This window comes from Odontomachus brunneus, unplaced genomic scaffold (genome assembly GCF_010583005.1).
Source record: "Odontomachus brunneus isolate Ranch 3 - 2012 unplaced genomic scaffold, Obru_v1 Obru_scaffold_110, whole genome shotgun sequence".
Classification (NCBI taxonomy): domain Eukaryota; kingdom Metazoa; phylum Arthropoda; class Insecta; order Hymenoptera; family Formicidae; genus Odontomachus; species Odontomachus brunneus.
Window position 1 is genome coordinate 565,444 of NW_022639560.1, and position 24,495 is coordinate 589,938.

Genomic DNA, 24,495 nt, shown 5'->3' on the forward strand with positions numbered 1-24,495 from the left:
ATATATATATATATATATATATATATATATATATATATATATATATATAGAGGGAGAGAGAGAGAGAGAGAGAAAGCAAATTTATGCCATAATAAACTTGAGAAAGTTTTTATGTATCTATTTAGGCACAACAAATATAACTGATGAGTTTATCGCTGCGCAAGTATATGCTTTATTCTACGCCGGCTATGAGTCATCTGGAATGACGATTTCTTTTACATTGTACGAACTGGCTTTAAATCAAAATGTTCAAGATAAATTACGAGAAGAGATACGGGATATGTATGCAAGAAACAATAATGAAATGCATTTTGAGAGTATAAATACAATGCCTTATTTAATTGCAGTTATTAAAGGTAAATACATTAAAATGCTGAATCTCACACGATATATACTTTTTATATTGCTTATCTATTTTCATAAAATGACAATTATTACAATCGCTTAATATGACAATGCAATAACAGTGTTTTCTCTTTTTATTTTTATTAATACTGAACGAATTACAGGAATTAAACGACTTGATAAGCAACAGCATTCAAGCATATTTATTTGCTAGTAAGTAAATTAATTTACTTTAATCGATACTACTTTGTGATAATCATTTTGTTTTTAGAGACATTGCGGAAATATCCAATAGCAAATTCAATACAACGAGAGGCATTATCAAGTTATACTTTCAAAAACACTAATATAACTGTGCCAAAAAATCAGAAGATTGTCATACCATTATATGCATTCAGTTACGATCCAAAAATATACCCTCAGCCAGAAATCTATAATCCAAAGAGATTCATGGATCAAACTGAACAAAACTCAAAGTATTTCTTTTCATTTGGACACGGGCCAAGAAGTTGTATCGGTAAGTGAATTTTATTTGAGAATGTAAAATATTATGCATAAGTAGTAATGCATAAGTATTATGCATAAGTATTATGCATAAGTAGTTATGCATAAGTATTATGCATAAGTAGTTATGCATAAGTATTATGCATAAGTAGTTATGCATAAGTAGTATTATGCTAGATAATATAACATATTGTTAGTATTATAATAGATAATATAACATAAACAAGTTGTATATGTGCATATGATATAAAATATCTATGCATTTCTATCACAATATAACAAAGATTTGATCATATTTGAAAAAAGTCATTAGTCATGAGAACTAATCATGTTTAAAATATAAAAATAAAGCTCAAACAAAGTACAAATAAGAAAAAAAGATATTGTATAGTTAATACGTTTTATATTTGTTACATCTTTTTCTGAACATATCAAATACAATATGTTACAGGTGAGCGGTTAGGCATGCTCCAAGTTAAAATTGCACTGATTGGTATTCTGCATAATTACAAATTTGATGTTTGCGAAAAGACAGTAACGTCATTCAAATATTACTCTACGAAACTCGTGGAAATACCAGATGAAGATATTTTTCTCAAAATGACAAAAATTAACTAATTTTTTATATATGTGCATGTTTACCTACATGTATGACCTAACATCGAATATACAAATTCAGACAACACACGATCTCCTGAGGACGTCCTAAGGACGTCCTGAGGATGAAAAATGTCCTCAGGACTTCCCCAGGATGTACTTTGGATATCTCCTGCCCATATAGCACAAATGTTTACTAGATATTCTAAGAACGTTCTAAGAATATTCAAATATTCTTAGAACGTTCTTAGAATATCTATTGAACATTTATGCTGTATAGGTGAACATCTGTGCTGTTAGGGAATAGATATATAAATATTTGCTTTAATTCAGAATTTATTCAGTGTAATTCGATTTTATTTAAGTTTTTATTATCCAATCCTAAAAAAGTTTTTTTTTAGTATAAAAAAGAGATGTCCGTTCCGAAATTGCTTGGTTATCGATATTATCGCTGGCATTCCCTTATAGAAATATCATACTAAGAATCATTGATAATTACTTATTATCCAGTATTTTTAATACTGAAAATAAGTAATTATCAATGATTCTTAGTATGATATTTCTATAAGGGTTGTTGCCTCTTTTTCGCGATACCGATTGGCTGGGGAGAAATGGGAAGAGGCAAGGAAAGACAGGGAAAGACAGGGAGTGACAGGCAGAGACGGGGAAAGATAGAGAGAGATAAGGAGAGACAGAGAGAGACAGAAAGAGACAGGGAGAAACAAGGAGAAGCCGGGAAAGACAAAGAAAGACAGAAAGAAACAGGAAGAGACAGGAAGAGACAGGGAGAGACAGGGAGAAACAAGAAGAGACAGGGAGAGGCCGGGAGAGACAGGAGAGGCAGGGAGAGACAGGGAGAGACAATACAGATTACAGGAAGAGACAGGGAGAGAGGGAGAGACAGGAAGAGACAATGCAGATTACAGGGAGAGGCAGGAAGAGACAGAGAGAGACAGGGAGAGACAGGAAGAGACAGGACAGAAGGAGAGGCAGGGAGAGACGGGGATAGACGGAGTGAGACGGGGAGAGATGGGGAGAGACAGGGAAAGACAGGGAAAGGCAGGGAGAAACAGAGAGAGGGAGGGAGAAACAGGAAGAGACAGGGAGAGATCGGGAGAGACAGGGAGAGACAGGTGAGGCAAGAAAAGACAGGGAGAGACAGAGAGAGAGAGACTGGGAGAGACAGTGCAGATTATAGGTTCGTGTGTGAGTGAGGTTTATGTTTTTCGCGATGTAATTAAAGCGCAATAAAGTACTAAGAAAGGAAATGGAAGGCGCGCGCTACGCGCGCGCTTGTGTGCTAGTATTATCCTCTAAAAAAGGTATGTAAGAGATTTAATTGTTGTCGCTTTTCCGCGATGCTGATTGGTTCTCTCGCTTAGCTCACTTCATGTAGGCTTGCTTTATGTCGTTTGCGCTTGTCAAATTACCAGGCAAATGCTGTCATTCCCTTATAGAAATATCATACTAAGAATCATTGATAATTACTTATTTTCAGTATTAAAAATACTGGATAATAAGTAATTATCAATGATTCTTAGTATGATATTTCTATAAGGGTTGCGTTTGTTAAGTCACGAAAAAAAAATATAGAAGAGATATGTCTCTCCCTGTCTCTCCTGTCTCTTCTTGTCTTTTCCTGTCTCTCCCTGCCTCTCCTGTCTCTCCCTGTCTGTCTCTCTCTTTCCCTATCTCTCCCCGTCTCTCCCTGTCTCTCCTTGTCTCTCTCCGTCTCTCCTCGTCTCTTCCCGTTTCTCCCCGTTTCTCCCTGTCTTTCTCTGTCTCTCCCTGTCTCTCCCTATAATTATTAATTAATTAAAGTATATTTTAATTTAATTTAATTTTAATTTTATTTTTATTCTACATTTTTTATAGTTTTTTATCAGCTTTTATCCCTTATAGAAATATCATACTAAGAATCATTGATAATTACTTATTTTCAGTATTAAAAATACTGGATAATAAGTAATTATCAATGATTCTTAGTATGATATTTCTATAAGGGATGGCGCGCGCGTAGCGCGCGCATGTATTGTTCTAGTAACATATATATGTATTACGCGTGACTATAAATGTACTAAAATGAATAAACAGGTAAATATAGCGTATAATAAAATTAAATAATACGAACTTCCTTTTATTTTTTAATAATCTGCACTTTTCTGAGCTTGTCAGCCTGACGAAAAAATTTAAGTATCGTTATGTTGTCGTTGCGCGCTTTTCTATATTATGGATCTCCTACAATAAGCTATTAACCCTACAGTCATCGCATGGGTCTTTAAGAGAATATTATATCCAAAATAGTCTTTTCTTATTTTATATAAACCTAAAAACCTAATTAAACAAAGAAAATATTTAAGTTCTCGACATAAAAGATATAAAATAATTTTTTATATTGGGTTCTCTCAAAATCCCATGCGTCGTCTCGTATTCGAAAAGTAGCGCGACGCTGTAGAGTTAGGGCGAGTTTTTTAATTCATCGATAGATCCATCGATGAATTAAAAAGCTCGCCCTTAATCATAAGCCGCAAGCAATTGTAGACCCCGCTTTACTGCCATTTTAGGGTATGTTCAGATTCCCTACCCGGGTGCACTCTGTTACTAAAAACACTATAGTATATGTCCCATATACTATAGCACTTCTTGTATTAGAGTGCACCCGGGTAAGGAATCTGAACGCAGCCTTAGAATGGGTTTCAGTCCCCGACTGTACATTCCGCGACAGCAGCGCATCCTAACGATCCCGGGTGAGCATATGCTGAAACTCCTTGCCACCATTTGAGTTTGTTCAGCTTGAAATGCGTCCGTCTGAATTTAAAGGTAAGAGGCAGCCAAGCCGAACATACCCAAAGAAAAAGAAGAGACCAAGAAAGTCTCACGAATAGTTACGTGAGATGATGTCACCGTGTGCAGTTTATTTATAAAATTGTCGACGGTACTGCGCTCGCCTAGTCGCACTTTGAACTTATTCGAGCATCGGTTGGGCCGTGAGAGACACATAAGTCGTCGGCAGCGTTCCCACTTCGCATCGTGTCGTTGCGAAGGAGCACGTAGAGTTGGAAGTACTATTAATAGCGCTCGACACCGAGCAAAACCGCCGCGAATCGTTCGCAAACTCAACGCCGACGCTGACGACGACGACGACGACAACGACGAAAGTGCATAAATTGTCACTAAGAATACGTTCGGTAAATTTCTTCCCCAATCGGCGCCCATCAACATCGACAGCTATACGAGGCTACCATCGACTGTATGCTGTTAAAAAAAAATATCTACCGGCTTGAGCGAAGTCGATAACGGTTCATTCTTCATCGAATACCGTACGCTACAATTAGGATTCACTTTTTATGCAATACGTGTCATATCGCATCAACTCTCTGGAATTTGACCGTTTGACAGCAGATACTCGTAAATACGTATTCTTGCGATATCTATGAATATCTCGATAACTGATAGGTTGAGCGGCTGAATCATCGTGACTGCGTTATGTTCGCGTGTGCATTTCGTGCGAGATGACAGTGTGTTGTAATCGGTTTCATTAGAAATCGCTTGTCATTCTCGCATCTCTTGTCGTGGACTTTCATACGCTCGTAAAGGAAAAAAACATACTGCAGTGTTAGAAGACGGCATTCTCGTGTTGTTTTTTCTCCATGTGACTGTCATTTCCATTAAACTCGCATCAGACCATATATCGGAAAGGTTGAGAATTATGGATTACAGATGAAGAATTCAAAGATTATAAATTAGAACACATCAACACATTTCAATCTTGATTTTGTTTATCTTGATTAGCTAAATTCCACAAAAAATATTGAAAAATTTAAAAAAATTTTCAGCAATTTTATACCTTTTAATTCTGTCTCTAATACCTAGCATTATACAGACTTTATGCTATTTTGCCTACACATAACTAGGAAGCACTGTGCCAAATTCGCGAAAACTTAATAAAATTAGAAAATTACAAAAGTATAACTAGGAAAATTCTATGAATATTCAGTTTGCAAAGTTTTAAGATCTAATGTTCACTCTTTTGTTTCATTAGTTTTAGGTACTCTTATACAAAGGTGAAGTAAGAAGATACCAAGATGAGCCTACAGTGGAAATTGATTGCTGGTTTCCTCTATTTGGAAGTCACAATAGTGCTCATGCTAGTATTACCAGTGGCTTCTCCAACACGATGGCAAAGGCTTTTCAAGTCTCGATTTCTACAGAGCATAAGCAATCGAGCTTCCATTTATTTTGTGGTCTTACTCGGTGTATTGGTCCTCTTCTTGTTAGATGCCATAAGAGAAATGCGAAAATATTCCACAAGTTTGGATCACACTGAGCATCATCACAATATGAATCTTGAGATGCAAGGTGAGTTGTTTAGTGTTAAAGAATATTACCTTTTCTAGCTGTCACCTTTTCAGCTGTTACTATATTCCCATATAGTTTCAAAATATGAGTTGTTTGATGTTGAAAAGTACCTTTTCTATATTTTCTATATGTATAGCTGAATGAATTTCATGTTATTGTTATATCTGCTAATATTTGTCTTGGTATTTTGCAGAAAACATGCGACTGTTCCGTGCACAGAGGAATTTCTACATATCCGGTTTCGCGTTGTTTCTCAGCCTGGTGATACGTCGTCTCGTCCTTTTGATATCTATCCAGGCTAACTTGCTTGCACAAAACGAAGCAGCTATGCGACAAGCGCAGTCTGCCACGACCACGGCCCGAAGTTTATTGTCTCAGAGGACGATTGGGGAAAGCGCGCAGAACGACTCTAATGAAGCACATGACAAAGCTGTCTCAGAACTGAAGAATCAGATCAAAGAGTTACAAGCTAAGAATCTTGAGCTCGAAAACGAATTAACTAAAGAAAAGAAGGATAAGGATGCGATGAAATCGCAGGCCGACTCACTCGCGAAAGAGTACGATCGCTTAAGTAGCGAGCATGCGAAAGTCGCGCAATCGAACGGTGATAAGAAGAGCGATTGAATGTTTCTATCTCGTTTCTTTTTTCTTCTAATTGTTTCATTCAGACCTAATTAAAATTTTTGTTATGTTATCTTGAGTTTTGTGTTATATAATTTTAATAATACATACTCTGGGAGTTGTCATTCAAACATATTTATACCTTTTACTAGAGAGAAAGAGAGAGGGTTGTACATATATAAGTACTGTTATTACTGATATTGGAGTATATACTCTTTTCAGTTCAGTACATCACTCCATGCAACGTAAAATCTGCATCATTATTTTTCTTTCTAGAGTATTATTAAATAAACTTCATTTTTTTTATGAAAAGGGATATTTTCTTTTTAATATAGTTGCTTTATAGCTTATTTCGGAGGGACAAGTGGTACATATATCATTGATAACAAGTGTGTCATCATTCGCAATTGTTTCGTGCCGTAAAGATATTGTATTCTCGAATTCGTAATTAATTATTACAAGCTACACATTCGGTAAGAATACTTGTAGTACGAACAGAATTATTAATTTCCCACATGTCCTGAACAATGTATTTCGAGTATACTTCCAATTCCTGCATTTGCAATATTCTCATTTTATGCTCGTGTACTTTGGACAAGAAAAGGCTAATGTTCATTCCAGTTTTCAATATAGAAGTCTTGAAATTTGTAGAGATAAAAATGATGTATGTTAGCTTAATCAGTGAATGATATATGAATTATATACAAATAATTAATTTTAACGGTTAAAAACGAGACTTATGGTTGAGTCCAGGGAATTTTTTTATTTTGAAACGTTAAATTCTAGAATTTCTATAAACAAGGAACATTAAAAAATGGACATTGGGCCTATCTTTCGAGAGGTACAGATTCATCGAGAATTTTGCGAGATTTAATATGTTATACAATATATATGAATTTTCTATAATGTGCTGTGCTATACTGTAGGCCTTTGCTCGGGTCAGGCATCCCGGGCTATGCTGTATATACTTGGAATTATAAATAGAAATGTACTGAGAACCATGAAATTGAGTTATTCAGAAATTCAATATACACGTTTCTCTGCAAACGTAGTAATCTCTTATTCCTGGCCCCTCGCATTGTCTATCTCTTTTTAATGACGTCAGAAGCGAGAAAATGCATGCTAAAAATTCTTGCGAAATATGTTAAAATAAAAATATATCCATAAAGTAATACAATCAATTAAATAAATTTGTAAGATATTCTGTGGATTCTCCTTTTGCTCTAACAATCAATAATTTGTCGTAAATTAACGTGACATATAATTCATCTTCTTATTTCTTTGCCTATTTCTATTCAGATTAATTTATAATAAATTATTGATTATTAGAGCAAAAGGGGAGTGCACGGAATATCTTACAAATTTGTTTAATCGATTGCAAGTGTTACTTTATGGATATATATTTCTATTTCAATGTATTTCGCAAGAATTTTCAGCATTCATTTTCTCGCTTCTGATATTATTAAAAAGAGATTGATAATACGAGGAGCCAAAAGCTTTAAAGGTTCTCTTGGTTCTAAACATGTTCTAAACATGTTCTAAACATGTTCTAAACATTTTTGCTCTGAAAAATTAATTGTAAAATTAATATGACAAAATGAAGAAACGTAAAATGGTTGCATGTCACGTCAATTTTATGGTTATTTATTAATAGAGTAAAAGTGTTCAGAACATTTTAGAGATGTATTTAATCGATTGCAAGTGTTATTTGTTGTATATCTTTTTATTTCGACTTTGTAGAAATTTTGAGCATGCATATCTTCTCCCTTTTGACGTCATTAATTAAATGACCGCGTCGAGGAACTCGGAGTCTTAACTCCAGATAATTTCAGTATTCGCAAGTGAAATAGAAAATAAGGAACTTAATATTCGACAGCATTTATCATGAGAATGTAACGATAATCATTTTATTATAAATTGCAATTATGCTCCTTAAATCATTTATTTTTTTACATATTTCTCCTTTCTTTATTTTATACTACTTCTCGTCAGTAATTCTGCTGAGAATAAAATAAGCACTTTCAACTTTCTTTTTACACCTTACTGTATAATTTATTATTATTGACTAAATGTCCCTTGAAGAATTTGCTGAATAGTATATTACGAACGCGTTTGGATTGCGTGTGTGTAATGCACATTCCAGACACAATTGGAGAACTCTTGTACTAAACTCGAGCATGCGAGAGTTTCCTTGGGGTGGTTTTGGAAACACTTTAGAACTTTATTACTGTTCTCTAGACACGGTTGCATTGTATCCTGGATGTCAGCAATATTTTGTCCTATAACAGTATTTAACAGATTTAAAAAGCAAGAATGTTATTGTTTTGCAAATAATTATTTTTTCTTGCTTCATGTGACAATCATGTATAAAATACTCTATATACAAAGTAAACACATACATCAATTAATATATTCTCAAAATCTATATAAGTTTCAGTTAACTTAGACAGTCATTAAATCACACAATGCATTATAATTATACAATGCACTATGAATTATATGTGTGGGATTAATTTTATATATCTTTGAATCTCTCTGAATATATTTTAAGTAGCAATATTGAGGCAAGAATACATTCTGATATTGATGTACTTGTTGCATATATTAAGCCTTGCCCGACAAAAACATAACATAAAGATTAACATAATCAATGTAATCAATGAACCATTTAGAAAGTTTATCATTAGATTCATATATTATCAAACAACATTGACACTCACCAGTTTTAGCAGAAGTTTCAGCAATGGTTTTTTGATACTCTTCTGCTAGGATGCGATTGATTTTTCGGTAAGAATCATCTACATTTTGTAAACGCTTGTGCCAATACTGTTCTTGCTGTTTCAGCTCCTGTTCCTTCTGTTGATATATTTGGTGAGCCGACATTGTCAATTCAGGGTAATAGTACACTGGATGCTCAGGTGCCACGTTCGAGGGTGCGGGCGGAGCTGTCGTTGCAGAAGGAGGTGGTGTCGAATGTTGGCCTGGCGTTGCTGTCGGCGCTGCGTCCGAAGAAGATTCTTGCACTTTTTGTTTCTCTCTCTGAGCGATACGTTGTACGAGCGAGTTGGACACCTTGATCACGCCGATTTCTTCTTCATTCGTGATGGTCAACTTGCGGGCACTTTGACCAGAACCCATCTTCGGGGTCCTAGTGACCGCGACAACCTCAAATGCACAATTTCAAATGCTTTCGCAGTTCACGCTTTCATTATTACGATCTTTACAGATATTGTGAATTCATTTAATAATGATATATATATACATAGTAATATGTAATCATTCGCGATACATCGCTTACCTGTTGAATTTCGTAAAAACTGCTGGATAGCTGTTTTCAGAGATCAGTCCAGCAAAAGTTACGTGAACATCTTGCGACCCATGTCTCCTATTCACTGATTGCCGCTGATCTCTCACGTCATATGCCAAGTATAGATATGTTCGGAAACGTCACGGAGGATTTCCACTTTGTCCGACATCTAACGTCCAATAGGAGAATTGATTTTCTGGGGACAAAAATGTCGCTAGAAACTCTAGGGCCGCGTTCCAAAATCTACTCGGTGGGTAGAGTACATTTAGGTTGCTTTCCAACAAGTCGACACAAACATCATTCTATCTTTGTTCCACATTTAGTAAGTAACAAAGGGTGCTTTCCAATTGCTTAACCCATCTTGACACATACGTACACAAAACCAGTTTATTGGTCACATATTATCTAAAATATCTTGTAAGATAACATATAACCAATAAACTGGTTTCGTGTAACACACAAAACATAATTGGAAAGCACCCAAAGATAGAATGATACTTATGTCGACTTGTGTCTCTTGTTGGAAAGCAACCTTAATTGATCAATCATGATAAAGAAATCCTAATTATCTTTGTTCTTATTGGTCAATTAAATGCTACTCTACCCGTCGAGTAGAATTTTGGAACGCAGCCTAGCGAAGAAACTCTAGGGTGCGTTTAGATTCTCTATCCGGGTGTACTTTAATACTAGAAGTACAATAGTATGGGTGCTTTCCATTTGATAACATAAGTAGACACAAGCATCATTCTGTCTTTGTTCCATATTCAATGAGTAACTAAGATAGAATGATGTTTGTGTTATTAAAAGCACCCAACTTGTGTTATGGAAAGCACCCAATATTAGAGAATGGCTGCGTTCAGCAGCGAAAGCTGCTTTGCAACTGTTGTAAAATTCGTCAATCTGATTGGAGTATGCTCTTTGAGTTGAATATAAGAGCATGTGACCAATCAGATTCACGAATTTTACAACAATTGTAAAGCAGCTTTCTCTGCAGTCAATGGTTGCGTTCAGCAGAAAAAGCTGCTTTGCAACTGTTGTAAAATTGGTGAATCTGATTGGTACATGCTCTTGGATTCAACCAAAATTAAGAGCATATTCCAATCAGATTCACAAATTTTACACAGTTGCAAAGCAGTTTGGGTGCGTTCAGCGAACTCAACAGTTACATAACAGTTGAACAATTCGTCAATGTAATTGGTCTAGATTTAGGGATCTAAAGGTCGTTCTACATTAGTTGCAAGTCGATTGCAACCCTTGTTGCGACAGCCAATCAGAAGCGTCAATAGCACCATTGATGCTTCTGATTGGTTGTCGTAATAAGAATTGCGTTTGCTTGCGATCGGCTTGCAACTAATGTAAAACGACCTTTATGGCTCCTGCACACAGGACACGGTAATGCTTGCCGCGTAGTGGAAGTCCGCGCGACAGCCAATCAATATGTTGTTTTTCCGTAAGAGCTAAAAGGTTATTACGGAAAGTAGCATATTGATTGGCTGTCGCGCAAACTTCCGCTGCACGGCAAGCATTACCGCGTCCTGTGTGCAGGAGCCATAATGCTTGCCGTGCTGCGGAAGTTTCGCGCGACAGCTAATCAATATGCTGCTTTCCGTAATAACCTTCTTTTACGGAAAAACAACATATTGATTGGCTGTCGCGCGGACTTTCGCCGCGCGGCAAGCATTACCGCGTCCTGTGTGCAGGAGCCATAAGGCTGCGTTCGGAAACGTCACTCGAGTACTCTCTCTCTTTGGGTGTTTTCCAGCTGTGTACACTGTGTTACACAAAACCAGTTTATTGGTTACATATTATCTTATAAAGTATTTTAGATAATATGTGACCAATAAACTGGTTTGTGTACGTGTGTGTCAAGATGTATTAAACAATTGGAAAGCAGCCTTTATCTCACTCTTGTATTTCGCTCACTCCAACGACTATCGTCTAGTAGTATGCACACAGTGTGTGTTCCGACGCAGCATAAGTGAGTGAGTGAGAGAAAGAGAGGCAGAGGACTGTTTTACATTACCACGAGGTTTAGAAACTGATGTTGGAGTAAAGGTCATATGATGCCTAAAGGCGTATATTGAGTAAAAGAGAGAGACCATAAGGTTATCACTTTGTTTTACTCTTTGTTTTACTTTGTTTTACGGAGTGATACCAAGTTTATACCAGGTTTATATCAGGTGTATAAAATTTTTTTCGAACAAAATAAGCAAAATGGAGTATATTACAGTTCATGATGCGGAAAAGGATAAAGCAATAATGTAAGCACATGTTTACATATGTATATGTAATGGAGACAAAATAAATTTTTAAACAGGTAAAATTTACTTCTGACTTGTTGCAGCTTGTGTTGCGAATGTGGAACACCAATTGAACCAAATCCTGCTAATATGTGCGTAGGATGTTTGCGTACTCATGTTGATATTACAGATGGTATTTCAAAACAAGCGACTTTACATTTCTGTAAAGGCTGTGAAAGGTTTGTTCTCTTTTAAAAAAATGATTAGAAACTAGGTACATATTATTAAACTAGCTACAAATTATTAAATAGCTTACTTAACGTTGTATTCATACAATAGATATCTCCAGCCACCCGCTGAATGGATTCATGCTGCATTGGAATCAAAGGAGCTCATGTCATTATGTTTAAAGAAGCTAAAGGGATTAAATCGTGTAAAATTAATAGATGCCAGTTTTGTATGGACAGAGCCACATTCCAAGAGATTAAAAGTAAGTTCTACATAGTAACATATCTTGTATGAAAAGTTATGATATTTAAGCAATTGACAGGCTCTAGTATTTCAATCAATATTTAGTCAGCTAATATGATGCATGAATAATATTTAATAATATTCATAAATGAATATTGTATATATATTATTAAAACAGTTTATTTTATTTTAATCATTTGCAATATAATTCAATTTTATTTATTTAATGTTTAATTAGGTAAAGCTGACTGTCCATGGGGAAGCAATTGGTGGTGTAGTTTTACAGCAAATATTTGTAGTTGAATATATCGTGAATCACCAAATGTGCGATGATTGTCATCGTACAGAAGCTAAAGATTACTGGCGTGCATCTGTAAGTTTTTGTACTAATACCAGAGAAAATTTGGAGAATTTATAATTTAGAATTAAAATATTAAATATCAAATCTAATTTATAATATTAAATCGAATTTCAAATATCAAATTTAATTTCCACAGGTACAAGTTCGGCAAAAAGCAACAAACAAAAAAACTTTCTTCTACTTAGAACAACTTATATTAAAGCACAAAGCACATGAACAAACACTTGGTATAAAGCCCATTCATGGTAAGTATTATCAGTAACTTTCTTGTGGCAATCGATAGCTGATTAAATGAATAATGTCAAACTCTATTTTCATTCAATACTGACAGAGGGTTTAGATTTCTTCTATGCAAATGAAGCCACAGCTAGAAAAATGGTTGACTTTTTACAAACAGTCATACCATGCCGTTATCAACATTCAAAAAAGTTGATATCGCATGATATTCATAGTAATATATACAACTACAAATTTACATACAGGTAAATTTACATTCAGATATTTGCGATGATATACTAAAGATCTTAATTAATATCTTTATTATATCGCACAGTGTTGAAATCGTACCAATCTCCAAGGATAGTGTGGTTTGCCTACCACGAAAGTTAACTCAGCAGTTGGGTGGAATCAGTCCTATTTGTTTGGTACACAGAATTACAAATTCTGTGCATCTTATGGATGTTTCATCAGGGCAAAGTACGATATTTTGGTGTCAGTATTAATGATATAATTAATTTAATCGATAATATATTTGCGAAATATTACTTCTGATCTAGTTGCTGAAGTTAGCGCGACTGTCTACTGGAGACATAATTTCTACAGTATATGTAATCCGAAACAATTAACGGAATACGTCGTGATGGATATTGAGCAGATAAAACACGAAGACAAAAAGATTTTTCCAGGGCAAGGGACTATTTCTAATAAAGTAAGTTCCGTGCAAAACATACAAATTGTATAACTATTTATATTACTTGAGAGGATTTTAATGCCATGTACACATATACAAGATAAACATTGTAAATTTTAGCACGTTATAGCGGATGTATGGTTAGTGAAAGCATCTGAATTAGGAATAAACGATAACCCAACTCACGCACGTACACATTTAGGACACGTGCTTAAACCTGGTGATTCGGTTCTCGGGTAAGTTATCTAGAAATCCTGAAATATTTATATGTATACACCAAAGTGATCTGTATAATTTATATCTGTAATATACAGGATATTTTTTAACAAGATAAATTGTTAAAATATAGAATAGCTATAATTCGAAAACCAAGTAATATGATATATAAAAAACTAAATTTTATAAAAACTAGTAATTATATGTTTATATGATTAGCCTTTATCATCAGCCTTTACTAGCCTTTATTTTATTTTCGCATGTTAATGTCTCTTACAGTATTTTTCGCATATTACAAAATATAGTTTGGAATGTTTTACATTGATACAACGCAATAAATATTCCATAGAAGTGTGTACAATCAAGTTATTTTTTTATATTTATCTGCTTGCAGCTACGCCTTGAAAGATAGCAATATTAACGATACTAACTTCGACAAATTAAATGGAGATATAATACCTGATATCATCTTAGTGAAAAAGTTTTACGGTTACGATAAAGCCGCCCGTCGCAGAGCAAGAGTATGGAAATTAAAACATATTGCCGACGAAGTAGTCAGCATGAGTACAGAAAATAAGTAAGAAATGATAAAAAATCCTGTAATAAATCTAGTATGTTGTAAATAATCTTACAAAATACAATAATTGTATATATTTTTTACAGCGAATATAATGAATTCCTCGATGAATTAGAGGAAGATCCGGAATTAAGGCAAAACATCAACATATTTAGAGACACGAGGAAACAAATTCCCGTTGACACTAACGAAATTGATCCAAGCATTCCGCAAATTACACTGGAGGAAATGCTCGACGATCTTATAATCGAGGATGTTGATATGGCCGAAGTTTATGAATAATGTATATTTTATAAAATAATTTGTATTTCTCATAATATAATCGAAAAGATTGTATTATTTAATAATACAATCTTTGTATTATTTAATAATACAATCTTTTCGAAAATATGAATTTTTCGAAGTAGGGCGCCTTTTTTTTAGAAAGATATGTTTCTTAAGACGTACTTTAACTATGTGCATGAGTTATAAGTAGTTGTACGATTATTTTTACTATCTAAGCTGTTTGTTGAATTATCTGATAATTATTATCACGTTGTTTTCTAGTAGTGATAGATCCATCTTGATTATGTAAAAGTCCGTTATCAATAAAAATGATAAGAATAAAATCTCAACCTATACAAGAATAACAGTCTCTTTCTCTCATTTTTACAATTTACATAAGATTATAACGTGAGATAGAACGTGTAATTAAAAATCGCTATGATTATCATATGATACGTTTTGTTTCTTTTTTTATAAAACTATTTAAATATATTTATAATAATTTAATTAAAAGTTTATACAGAATATGAAAAAATATATAAAAAACTCCGAGATCTGAAATCTAAGCCATTAAAAGTGTATAAATGCTTACATACATAAATATAAGATAAAATAAAGATAGATAAAATATATTTTTTGTTAAGATAAATCATAAACTTCCGGAAATTAAAGTGATTCTTTATAATATAGTTTTGATAATACAGATAATTTGTTTACATTGTTATATAAATCTATAACCTTTTTTATTAATGATAATCCATTTTTCATGTGTTTGTGTACATATGTTTGTGCATATAGTATGCACAACGGATTAAAATAATATTAAAAAATGAATATTATGTGTATATATATGTATATATCACAAATTAAATATTAGATACTTCAAACTTTTAAATAATATTTATATACTATAATTATTACATAATTAACTACCTTTTTTAAAAATATTTATACATAATTATAAACATTTGCAATGTGTCTAAAAAAGAAATATTCAATTTGTGAGCACTCTCTCTTTTTAATTCTATAACTCTTGTTTTAGCAATATACTCTTAATAAAGTTTTATCGTGTAGAATCATATCAATAGCATTCGAGAGGGGAGATAAAATAAAGTGGGGAATTATCGTAAACAGATATTAATGCTTACACTGTATGTGATGCTACAGTGATTTGTGATACTTTAATAGGTCAAGACGCTTTATCACAATATGCAACTGTATAAGATATTATTATTTGTTGCAAGTATACTAAAATTTGTAAATAGCGATGGGGTTCCTGATACAGGTATGATAAAAATACTCATTTAATAGTTCATTAGTATTTTTACTTCAATAATTTATATCAATCCAGTCAGCACATATTTATTATATATATTAGTTATTATATTTATTATATATATTAAAGAGTGAAGCTCTATTTCTAAACTTTCACATAATGTATATGCACAAGGAAATCGACTAATCGTGTGTTTTATGTAAAGGACATTCTTTTGTTGCGCAGATTATGGTTAGTTGATTTATGATTTGATTTTTTTATATATTGCATTATGTAATTATGCAGATTTGTCTGGTGTGTCTTATACTAGTTTGCATCTTAATATGGCCTTATGCTTCAACCTATATGGTGCAAAATGGTGTAAATTATAGTTTCCCGTAAAAATATATTTACATGATATATTATTTGTATCATTTTAATACATAAGATATTTTTACTGAAATTAACAAAAACTTAATGCTTAAAAAATGAACAAAGAGTCTTATTAATTTTGCAATACTCGTCGTTAAAGAGATAATTGTATTATCATTTATCTTTATCAATCGGAATTGCGCGACATCAAAGTAAGATGAACACACATCTATATCAAAAGTCACAACGTCGGAAATACATTTATAGGACTTTGAAATAATGACTTGCAGCAACACATACGGTGTTACATGCTTTTCAGTTGATATTGTGTTTAAGTATTTTATATTGAATTCTCTTATGCACGAAAGGTGAAAGATAAAATACGATAAAACATAAAGATAACGATTCTTTATGTTTTTGCAGAAGAGGCGATATCGTCTTTTTCTCATGAAATCGATCATTGGGTAAAAACGGGAGAGATATCCCAGCCGTTTTGGTCCTCGTTGAATTTATTAGCTCTCCCAACTAGCTTACAACATCAGAATTGGCGTAGTTTTACCGGCGAAAGGAGCAAATCTATGTGTATAATATGTCAATCTGTCTTGAAAGTTCTTATGGGGTATCGTAGGGAAGGCTTGCCAGAGGAACAAATTAGATCTACCGGAATTAAACTCTGTTCTCTATTAAATATTGAATCTGAACGAGTCTGTGCTGGTGCGATAACTCTTAATTTGGTAAGTTATGTCCTTACACACACATACACCTGCTTTCAAAACGGTTTGAACACTTTCTTTTCAATGCGTTGTGGAGCGTAGCCGATGGTCCAATAAGAGAATTTATTTTTAATTTATTCCCAGAAGATATATTCTTTCATAGAGCCATTAGCTGTGTTCCAAACAAAAAGTGTTCAAGTGTTTTGTTTTAAAAAACAGTGCACAAGTAAGATAATGTAAAGACTTGAGAATTCATATGTTTGTTAATATCATAAATATCCAGATAGCACAGAGAATTCTAAAAGAATTCAGTCGTATGTCACCAATTCTGAGTTCATTTTCAGATGCAAAAAGAATTCCTTTCACTAATAGCGAATTCGGTTGCTTGCACTAGTGCGCACTCAGTGCGCGCTAAAGCTTCATAGTTCAGTGTTCATAGTATATTATTATATTTAAAAATTGTCTTAAATAAATTCTCAAATATTTTTAATATAATACGTACAACATCCGTACGAATCATTTTATTAGCTAAAATGTTTTTAAATATGTATTTAAGACACGATCTTAAATATAAGAATGTACTGTAAACAAGTCTTAGCGCGCACTCAGTGCGCACTACTGCAAGCTACCGAATTCGCTATAAACTCTGAAGAATTCTCTTTGCATTTGAAAATGAACTCAGAATTAGTTTTTTCAGAATTCTTTTTGAATTCTCTGTGCTATCTGGGTAAATATTAACAGCGCGTACAAACTTAAAATTATAAAATAATTAGGAATAAAATAATTAGGAACTTATGCCGAAGCAATACTGTTAATCCATACTGCATTATTATTTATAAAACGTGTAATATTTGCCAACAGACTGTGTATCTGATATTATCTGAATTATGTTTTTATTTGTAGCCTATAATTTTGTATATCATAGACCAAAAATCGAATTTAACGGCATCGACAATTTGCGGAGTCGTGTTCGAGTCGATGTCATGTCCATTAACTGATGACGAATACAATTGGACAATCAATATCGATAATAACCGTGGGACGTCCACCGAGAAAGAAAACAACGAAACTATAAATATCGTGCAAATAACAGATCTTCATTACGACCCTAAGTATGAGCCTTACGGCAATTCGGAGTGTGGCGAACCAGCGTGTTGTCGTAAGGGACAAAACGATACAAATGCAAGTGGCAAATTGGCAGGATTTTGGGGAGATTACAACTATTGCGATACACCATGGCATGCTGTTATCGATGCGTTGTATCACATTAAGGAAACGCACAAAGTAGGCAATTTATTATTGTACTTTGACATACACTTGTTTTCAGAACTATTTGAATACTTTGTCTTAACACGTTCTGGAACGTAGACGATGATTCAATGAAAGAATTTGTTTTTTATTGATCCACACAGAAGTTATATTCTTTCATTCATCAATATTTATAGATCGGTCTTACATTTAAATATCTTAAGTTCACATTTTCAAATGCTGTACGGATAATTTCGTTGATTATGGAGTATTTGAAGATGAACTTTAAACTGTCTTAAATATAAGACTTGAAAAGGGATCATCAATCTTTTCTTCAAGCGTGAATTCGTGAAAAGTTTTACGTGAACCACCCAGACAATATAAAATATTAAAAAATATTTTAAAAAGATCTTTGAAATATCCTTTGATATTTTTTGTGCTATCTGGACGAGTTCACGTAAAACTTTTCACGAATTCACGCTTGAAGAAAAGATTTATGATCGACTTGCTGGCTATTAATACCGTCCAGATAGCACAGAGGATTCAAAAAGAATTCAGTCATATGTCACTAATTCTAAGTTCATTTTTAGATGCAAAAAAATTATTTTCACTGAATTAAACTTTGAAAAATTCTTCTTACATCTGAAAATGAACTCAGAATTGATAACATACCTACTGAATTCGTTTTGAATTTTCTGTGTTATTTTGGCGGTCATAGAGAGTCATTGGCTGCATGCCAAACTGCATAAAAGTATTCAAATTATTTTAAAAGCCAGTGTAAACATTTATAATTCGTTAAAAATATAATGCGTCACTATTCTTTGAATGTCAATTTATAGGATATCTCCTACGTTTATTTCACCGGCGATCTAGTAGATCATGGTGTTTGGGAAACGACTTTAGAGGGAAATATACAAATTATCAACGAAAGTTTCCATTTCTTTCATGAAGTATTCGAGGATATACCTGTGTATCCTGTTCTGGGCAATCACGAGTCGCAACCTCTGAATCAGTAAGTTAGATAATATTTAAGAGAAAGAGGCTTCCTCATTGATTTAGCTGAAACTTTACAATATTGTGTATTTTGATATATAAAACACGAATATGAAAGTTAGATTTGTAACGCTCTAATTTTTCCACAATTTTTTGTTATTTCTGTACCAGTGTAAGGTACTTCCGCGTAATAGTTCAGGTAAGCCCTGTAACATTTGTTCGTCTGTATATTCGTAACTATTCTATAGCTCTTCGATTCGCTCCAGAAAAGATACCGGATCTTTCCCATCGAATTGACATCCCCATTTGCGTATTTGATTTATCGTTTTCGCAATTGCAGTGGGGTCGTTTCTGTATACCATTTCCGTTTCTCGACTTGTTCCCTCGTCTTCTGATCTATTCGCGAATAATTGCGGATTATCGGTCACGTATTTGCTCAATTTCTTTCTCAACTCGTCTAGGGTGCCTTCTGTGGACAGTCCTAGCTCTGCCATCTTTTGAATTATTTGATCTTTCGTTAGTGCATAGATCCACTACTTTATTTTTTCTTTTATGAGTCTGTTTTCTTTTTATTCTTTATCTGTTCGGTTTCACACGGATCTTATGTTGTAGTATTTTTGTCATGCCCTGAATTTTTTCGAATTTCTGGAATTCGTTCTGCAGGAATCGTTCTAATCTTTCTGAGTTTCTTTGGCTGTGCGCGGTTGCATACCTTCGGATATTATAGATGTTCTTCTCTGAACTCTTCGATATCTGTATGTCGGTAGCACTAACGTTATTCGCAACTTCGCCCACAAATCCATTCCAATCAACATCGGGCTTTCGAGGTTTGGTACGATGTCGAAGGTGTGCCAATTTTGTTTCTTGTTTATGGTAACTGGTAGGTCTACCTTCTCTTGAGTCCTTATGCTTGCTCCGTTCGCCAGGCGTATTGTCTTGTTTCTTTTATGTATCGGATATTGCCCCTTCTCCGCTAACCTCGCGGTTTCCTGATTTATACAGGAGATTTCGGATCCGGAAGTAAGTAATGCGGTAATCGGTGTCCTGTATATCTTAATCCTTACATGAGGGCGCGGTGTATATATTATTCGCGGTGTTTTTGGGACCGAGGTTCGCCCTATTGCTCCTCGCTCCGTGCGGCGTTTCCCGGACGTGGATGGCAGTCTTTTGTAAAGACTCTGTCTTTCCCACATTGAGAGCAGAACTTTTTCGGAGGTTGTCGACAAGATTTCCTGGTATGCTCCCTTTGTTTGCAACGCCAGCAACAATCCGTGGCGTTGTATATTGTTGTGGCGTATTGCCTGAATGGTTTGTTTGCTTGCTGCAGACGCCTCTGTACTTCTATTTTTAGCTGTGCTTTATATCTGTACGGAACGTATTGTTCACGAAATGCGAAATGGAGCGTGAAGTCGCTCCACTAGAATCGTCACTCTTAAGTAAGACAAAAGTTATAGTGCTAAAAAAACGACAATTTTGAGGTTAGGAAATCTGTCACGTTGAGAGTGTCAAGCATATGAGCATGCGCAGTGACGTAAGCACGCGTAATTTCAAATGTAGTGTAAGAATATTTAAAAATATCAACTCTTGTAATAAAAAAAATTTGTTTTTCCATTTTTTTATTACAATACAAAAATTGATATTCATATTTTACGTACCAAAATACACAATATTATGAAGTTCCAACCAAATCAGTGAGGAAACTTCTTTCCTTCAATATTATCTAAGATTTAATCATCTATGTACAAATATATTAATCAATATCTACTTAGTCTTGCGAATAATTAATTTGTGAAATTTAGATATGCTCCTATAACTGTCACTGATGATAAAGTAAGCACACTATGGCTGTACAATATGATTGCTGACTTATGGATTGGTTTGGGATGGCTACCAGAGTCTACTCGTTCTACTATTCTGCAGGGTGGATACTATACGGTTTCACCTAAAAAAGGGTTCAGAATTATAGGTTTAAACAATAACCTATGTTATTGCTATAACTGGTAAGTGGCATCAGACAGCTGCTAAGTTGTGATAACAGTATTAATCCTTTTTACTTATGTCTGTATATTCTTTTTCGCTTTCATTGTTACCTCTTTCTCCTTTTTTTTTAGAAGTTTGTATTTGTGTTTCATCTTAAACGTTACAGACTTATTATCTTAAACAATTTTAAGTAGCATAAAGCAATTTTTAGGTGGATATGGTATCAACCAAGAGATGCTGCTAACCAGTTGCAGTGGTTAGCAGATACGCTTCTGCAGGCTGAAAAGGATAACGAAGTCGTACATATATTAGCGCATGTTCCTCCTACTGATCAGGATTGTCAAGCTACATGGAAAAGAGAATTTCATAAAATTATGAATAGATTCGGTCACATCATTAAGGCGCAATTTAATGGTCATACGCATAATGATGAATTGGAGTTGATTTACAGTAGCGACGAGAACAAGAAAATCATTAATGTTGCTTGGAATGGAGGAAGCGTAACCACTTTCACTGAATTGAATCCCAACTATAAAATATATAATGTCGACAGTGAAAATTACGTGAGTGTCATTTTGTTAAAATATGTAATACAATTTAAATTTATAAATGCCACGTGTATACGCACTCTGTTAATATATAATAACTGTTAATATATAATAATTTGTTAACTTTTATAGGTAGTAAAAGACTATGAGAACTGGATATATAATGTAACGTTAGCGAATGATAATGTTAATGAACGACCACAGTGGTATAAATCATATTCATTTAAAGAAGAGTACGGTCTTCTCGACTTGTCTTACAACTCGTTGAATGATTGGTACATTAGACTGTCACATGATGATGATCTGTTAAAGCACTATTACGGGTAACGTACAAAAATTAATAAGATATTGTTTGCTAAATGTATTGTCTTACCGATTAAACATAATTCATAATTCAGGCATTTTTTCAAACTTGCTGAACCATCGCTGAGGAAGGAGTGTGATACAAAATGCATGAGGACTAAAATGTGCCGTATAATTGCAAGTCTAGGAAATGGAACATCTTGTGATTAGATATTAAGATTAGTATGGAAATTAGTGTAATGTAATAATTTATATAAAGATTAAAGTATGTGTAAAACTCATAGTGTAAGTAAAATTGCTTGACAAAAAGAAATTATAATATAAATAATATAACATCTAAATATATAAAAGTATTTGTAGAAAAATTATGAAAATAATACTATGAAAAAGTAATAATATATTCTATGTTTATTACTATATATTGTACAATAATTTTTTACATAGAACCATTATGTCTTCATAAATAAGTATGTATTCCAAAATACCTCTAACAGTTCTATCCACTATAATATTTATTGAAGTTTGCATAAACTTTTTATATCTACCAATTTGAAATTGGGTTTCTTTAAAATCGCTTGACTCGGTATATTGTCGAAAAGAGAGATCTAAAAAAATCATTAAGTATAGTTTTTAAGGACTGTAGCAAGTCACATTAATTAACATCAATATGTTTAATATCATTAAAATATGAAACTTACTTGTATCCTAACGTAAGCGAGAAGTAACTCGACATGCTCTGGATTATTGCATTCAAGGTAAAAGAACCTTCTCCATAGTGCTCCTGCTAATACTTTGTCATCGGACAGTATACCTTCATCATAACCTATTATAGAAGCATTAAATTGATGTGACAATTCTTCAATTTGTTTGCGTTTAATACTGGGCATTATTGCCTGTAATAAATAATAACTGTATTTAGCAAACAGTAAATATTGGAAAATTATGATAAAAGTATTTCATATATACATAAATATTTGATACATCAAACTTAAAATATTAAAATTATAGTAGATATTGAATTAAAATATTATTTAATTCATTAAAATTATTTGATTCTATTAAAGCTTTAACATCCTATTAAAAATAATATAATATTACACCAAGCTTTTCTGTTCTGGCTTTTGTGTCATCCCACATTGCTGTGACTATATTATTTCTAATGAATTGTCCATCTTTTCCTTCTGCCATATAACGAACCATTAACATCCATACATGAAGTTCTGTCACCAAAAACCATGAAAACAATGTGTCTGGCATATTAAAGTCTGTGAAAAGAAATATATACTGGAAAATAAGAATTATATTACAGCTCTATTTTAATATATAAAAATTATATAAAGCATTGATTGATTTTATTATTTTAAAATTATAAATATGTAAATATTTAAAATTTTGTCATATATTTGATTAATTCAATATGTAATGTAATATAAAATATAAGAAAAAATATCTTAGGAATACATTTTAGGAATAGATAAAAAAACTTACGTTTATAGAAGAAATTATAATCTACTTGACTCAACATATGTTCATACACCAAACAAGCAAGTGCCATGTACCTCTGCAATTAATATTTTAATATTATCATATTGAGAATAAATTTTGAACTTTGCATTACTGTTAATAAATGCATTATATATCATATGCACTTAAACTAAATTAACTATAAATATAAATATAAAAGTATATGTGTCTGTTTGTTTAAATATTAATTATATGCATGAACTTAATATATGAACTTCTAATTACATATTTTTGTAGATCGAATTTAAAACCAATCTTTTTTAACAATCTCTGCATATATCCTAGCTGTGTATTCTGTACAGCAGGTACAGTCGTTGTAGATGAGTTATTACAGTGTACAAATGTCATGTGAGTACTTTTAGGATTCAATAGCTGCATCGTAGAAGATGTTGATAGTAGCCTAGCGGTGCTGACCATTCCATGAGTTTGAAATGTCCTTTGCATTAATGATAACATTGTATTCTGAAATATGTATGATCAGTAGGTTATGTAAAACTATAAGATATAATTTCTAAATAATCTTATGTTGAAAATCATCATAATTGTAAAAAAAGATACACTCAAGTACATCATTATTGAGGTTATATTATAGGTGAATCAATAAATAAATACCTTTAACGAAGTAACTATCTGAGTGTATTGCATGATGAACATTTTTATATAAATATCCTACTTATTTTCGCCGTATGAAAGTCCATAATATAAAGTAGAAGCAAAAGTATTAGTGAACAGACACGACTAAAGTGCTGCCCACCAAACTTTTGCCAAACGGTAAGTCGAAGAAACT

General features: G+C 33.2%; 6 protein-coding genes across 11 annotated transcripts in view; 4 read left to right on the plus strand and 2 right to left on the minus strand.

Moving 5' to 3' along the window:
- Window positions 1-2,201, plus strand: part of LOC116849285 (cytochrome P450 6B5-like) — a 4,903-nt gene extending 2,702 nt beyond the window's left edge. Inside the window, exons 3-5 of the mRNA XM_032826268.1 lie at window positions 126-356; window positions 617-862; window positions 1,301-2,201. Coding sequence (XP_032682159.1) covers window positions 126-356; window positions 617-862; window positions 1,301-1,467 — 644 coding nt within the window. The 3' untranslated portion in view covers window positions 1,468-2,201. The remainder of the gene's footprint in view (window positions 1-125; window positions 357-616; window positions 863-1,300) is intronic.
- A 2,107-nt stretch (window positions 2,202-4,308) lies between these two features.
- Window positions 4,309-7,427, plus strand: LOC116849288 (B-cell receptor-associated protein 31). 5 transcript variants are annotated; one of them, XM_032826273.1, is made up of 3 exons: window positions 4,309-4,854; window positions 5,489-5,805; window positions 5,999-7,427. In XM_032826273.1, exons 2-3 carry the CDS (start codon window positions 5,532-5,534, stop codon window positions 6,427-6,429), a joined length of 705 nt encoding a protein of 234 aa, XP_032682164.1. In that variant the 5' UTR covers window positions 4,309-4,854; window positions 5,489-5,531; the 3' UTR covers window positions 6,430-7,427. The 5 variants fall into 5 exon arrangements, with proteins under 5 accessions (XP_032682164.1, XP_032682165.1, XP_032682162.1 ...); XM_032826274.1 differs by having other exon boundaries at window positions 4,309-4,696; XM_032826271.1 differs by having other exon boundaries at window positions 4,310-4,766.
- Window positions 7,428-8,304: 877 nt separating this feature from the next.
- On the minus strand, window positions 8,305-9,873 carry LOC116849296. Of its 2 annotated transcripts, none has more exons than XM_032826287.1 (3): window positions 9,725-9,873; window positions 9,147-9,591; window positions 8,305-8,705 (listed from the first exon to the last, which is right to left on the minus strand). In XM_032826287.1, the coding sequence occupies exons 2-3, from the start codon at window positions 9,562-9,564 to the stop codon at window positions 8,527-8,529; spliced, it is 597 nt and encodes a 198-aa protein (XP_032682178.1). In that variant the 5' UTR covers window positions 9,565-9,591; window positions 9,725-9,873; the 3' UTR covers window positions 8,305-8,526. The 2 variants fall into 2 exon arrangements, with proteins under 2 accessions (XP_032682178.1, XP_032682179.1); XM_032826288.1 differs by having other exon boundaries at window positions 9,147-9,613; window positions 9,725-9,834.
- Window positions 9,874-11,662: 1,789 nt separating this feature from the next.
- LOC116849265 (60S ribosomal export protein NMD3) lies at window positions 11,663-15,137 on the plus strand. Its single transcript, XM_032826227.1, has 11 exons — window positions 11,663-11,994; window positions 12,078-12,212; window positions 12,313-12,463; window positions 12,683-12,817; window positions 12,942-13,050; window positions 13,137-13,287; window positions 13,359-13,501; window positions 13,582-13,733; window positions 13,836-13,951; window positions 14,326-14,508; window positions 14,595-15,137. The coding sequence occupies exons 1-11, from the start codon at window positions 11,948-11,950 to the stop codon at window positions 14,788-14,790; spliced, it is 1,518 nt and encodes a 505-aa protein (XP_032682118.1). The 5' UTR covers window positions 11,663-11,947; the 3' UTR covers window positions 14,791-15,137.
- Window positions 15,138-15,892: 755 nt separating this feature from the next.
- On the plus strand, window positions 15,893-22,461 carry LOC116849263 (sphingomyelin phosphodiesterase 1-like). Its single transcript, XM_032826226.1, has 8 exons — window positions 15,893-16,057; window positions 16,823-17,133; window positions 18,016-18,396; window positions 19,200-19,372; window positions 21,153-21,353; window positions 21,545-21,896; window positions 22,014-22,204; window positions 22,280-22,461. Exons 1-8 carry the CDS (start codon window positions 15,982-15,984, stop codon window positions 22,392-22,394), a joined length of 1,800 nt encoding a protein of 599 aa, XP_032682117.1. The 5' UTR covers window positions 15,893-15,981; the 3' UTR covers window positions 22,395-22,461.
- Window positions 22,462-22,574: 113 nt separating this feature from the next.
- Window positions 22,575-24,472, minus strand: LOC116849266 (ubiquinol-cytochrome-c reductase complex assembly factor 1). The gene is made up of 6 exons (XM_032826228.1): window positions 24,321-24,472; window positions 23,934-24,170; window positions 23,673-23,745; window positions 23,283-23,449; window positions 22,883-23,077; window positions 22,575-22,789 (listed from the first exon to the last, which is right to left on the minus strand). The coding sequence occupies exons 1-6, from the start codon at window positions 24,360-24,362 to the stop codon at window positions 22,697-22,699; spliced, it is 807 nt and encodes a 268-aa protein (XP_032682119.1). The 5' UTR covers window positions 24,363-24,472; the 3' UTR covers window positions 22,575-22,696.
- Between the last annotated feature and the right edge of the window lie 23 nt (window positions 24,473-24,495).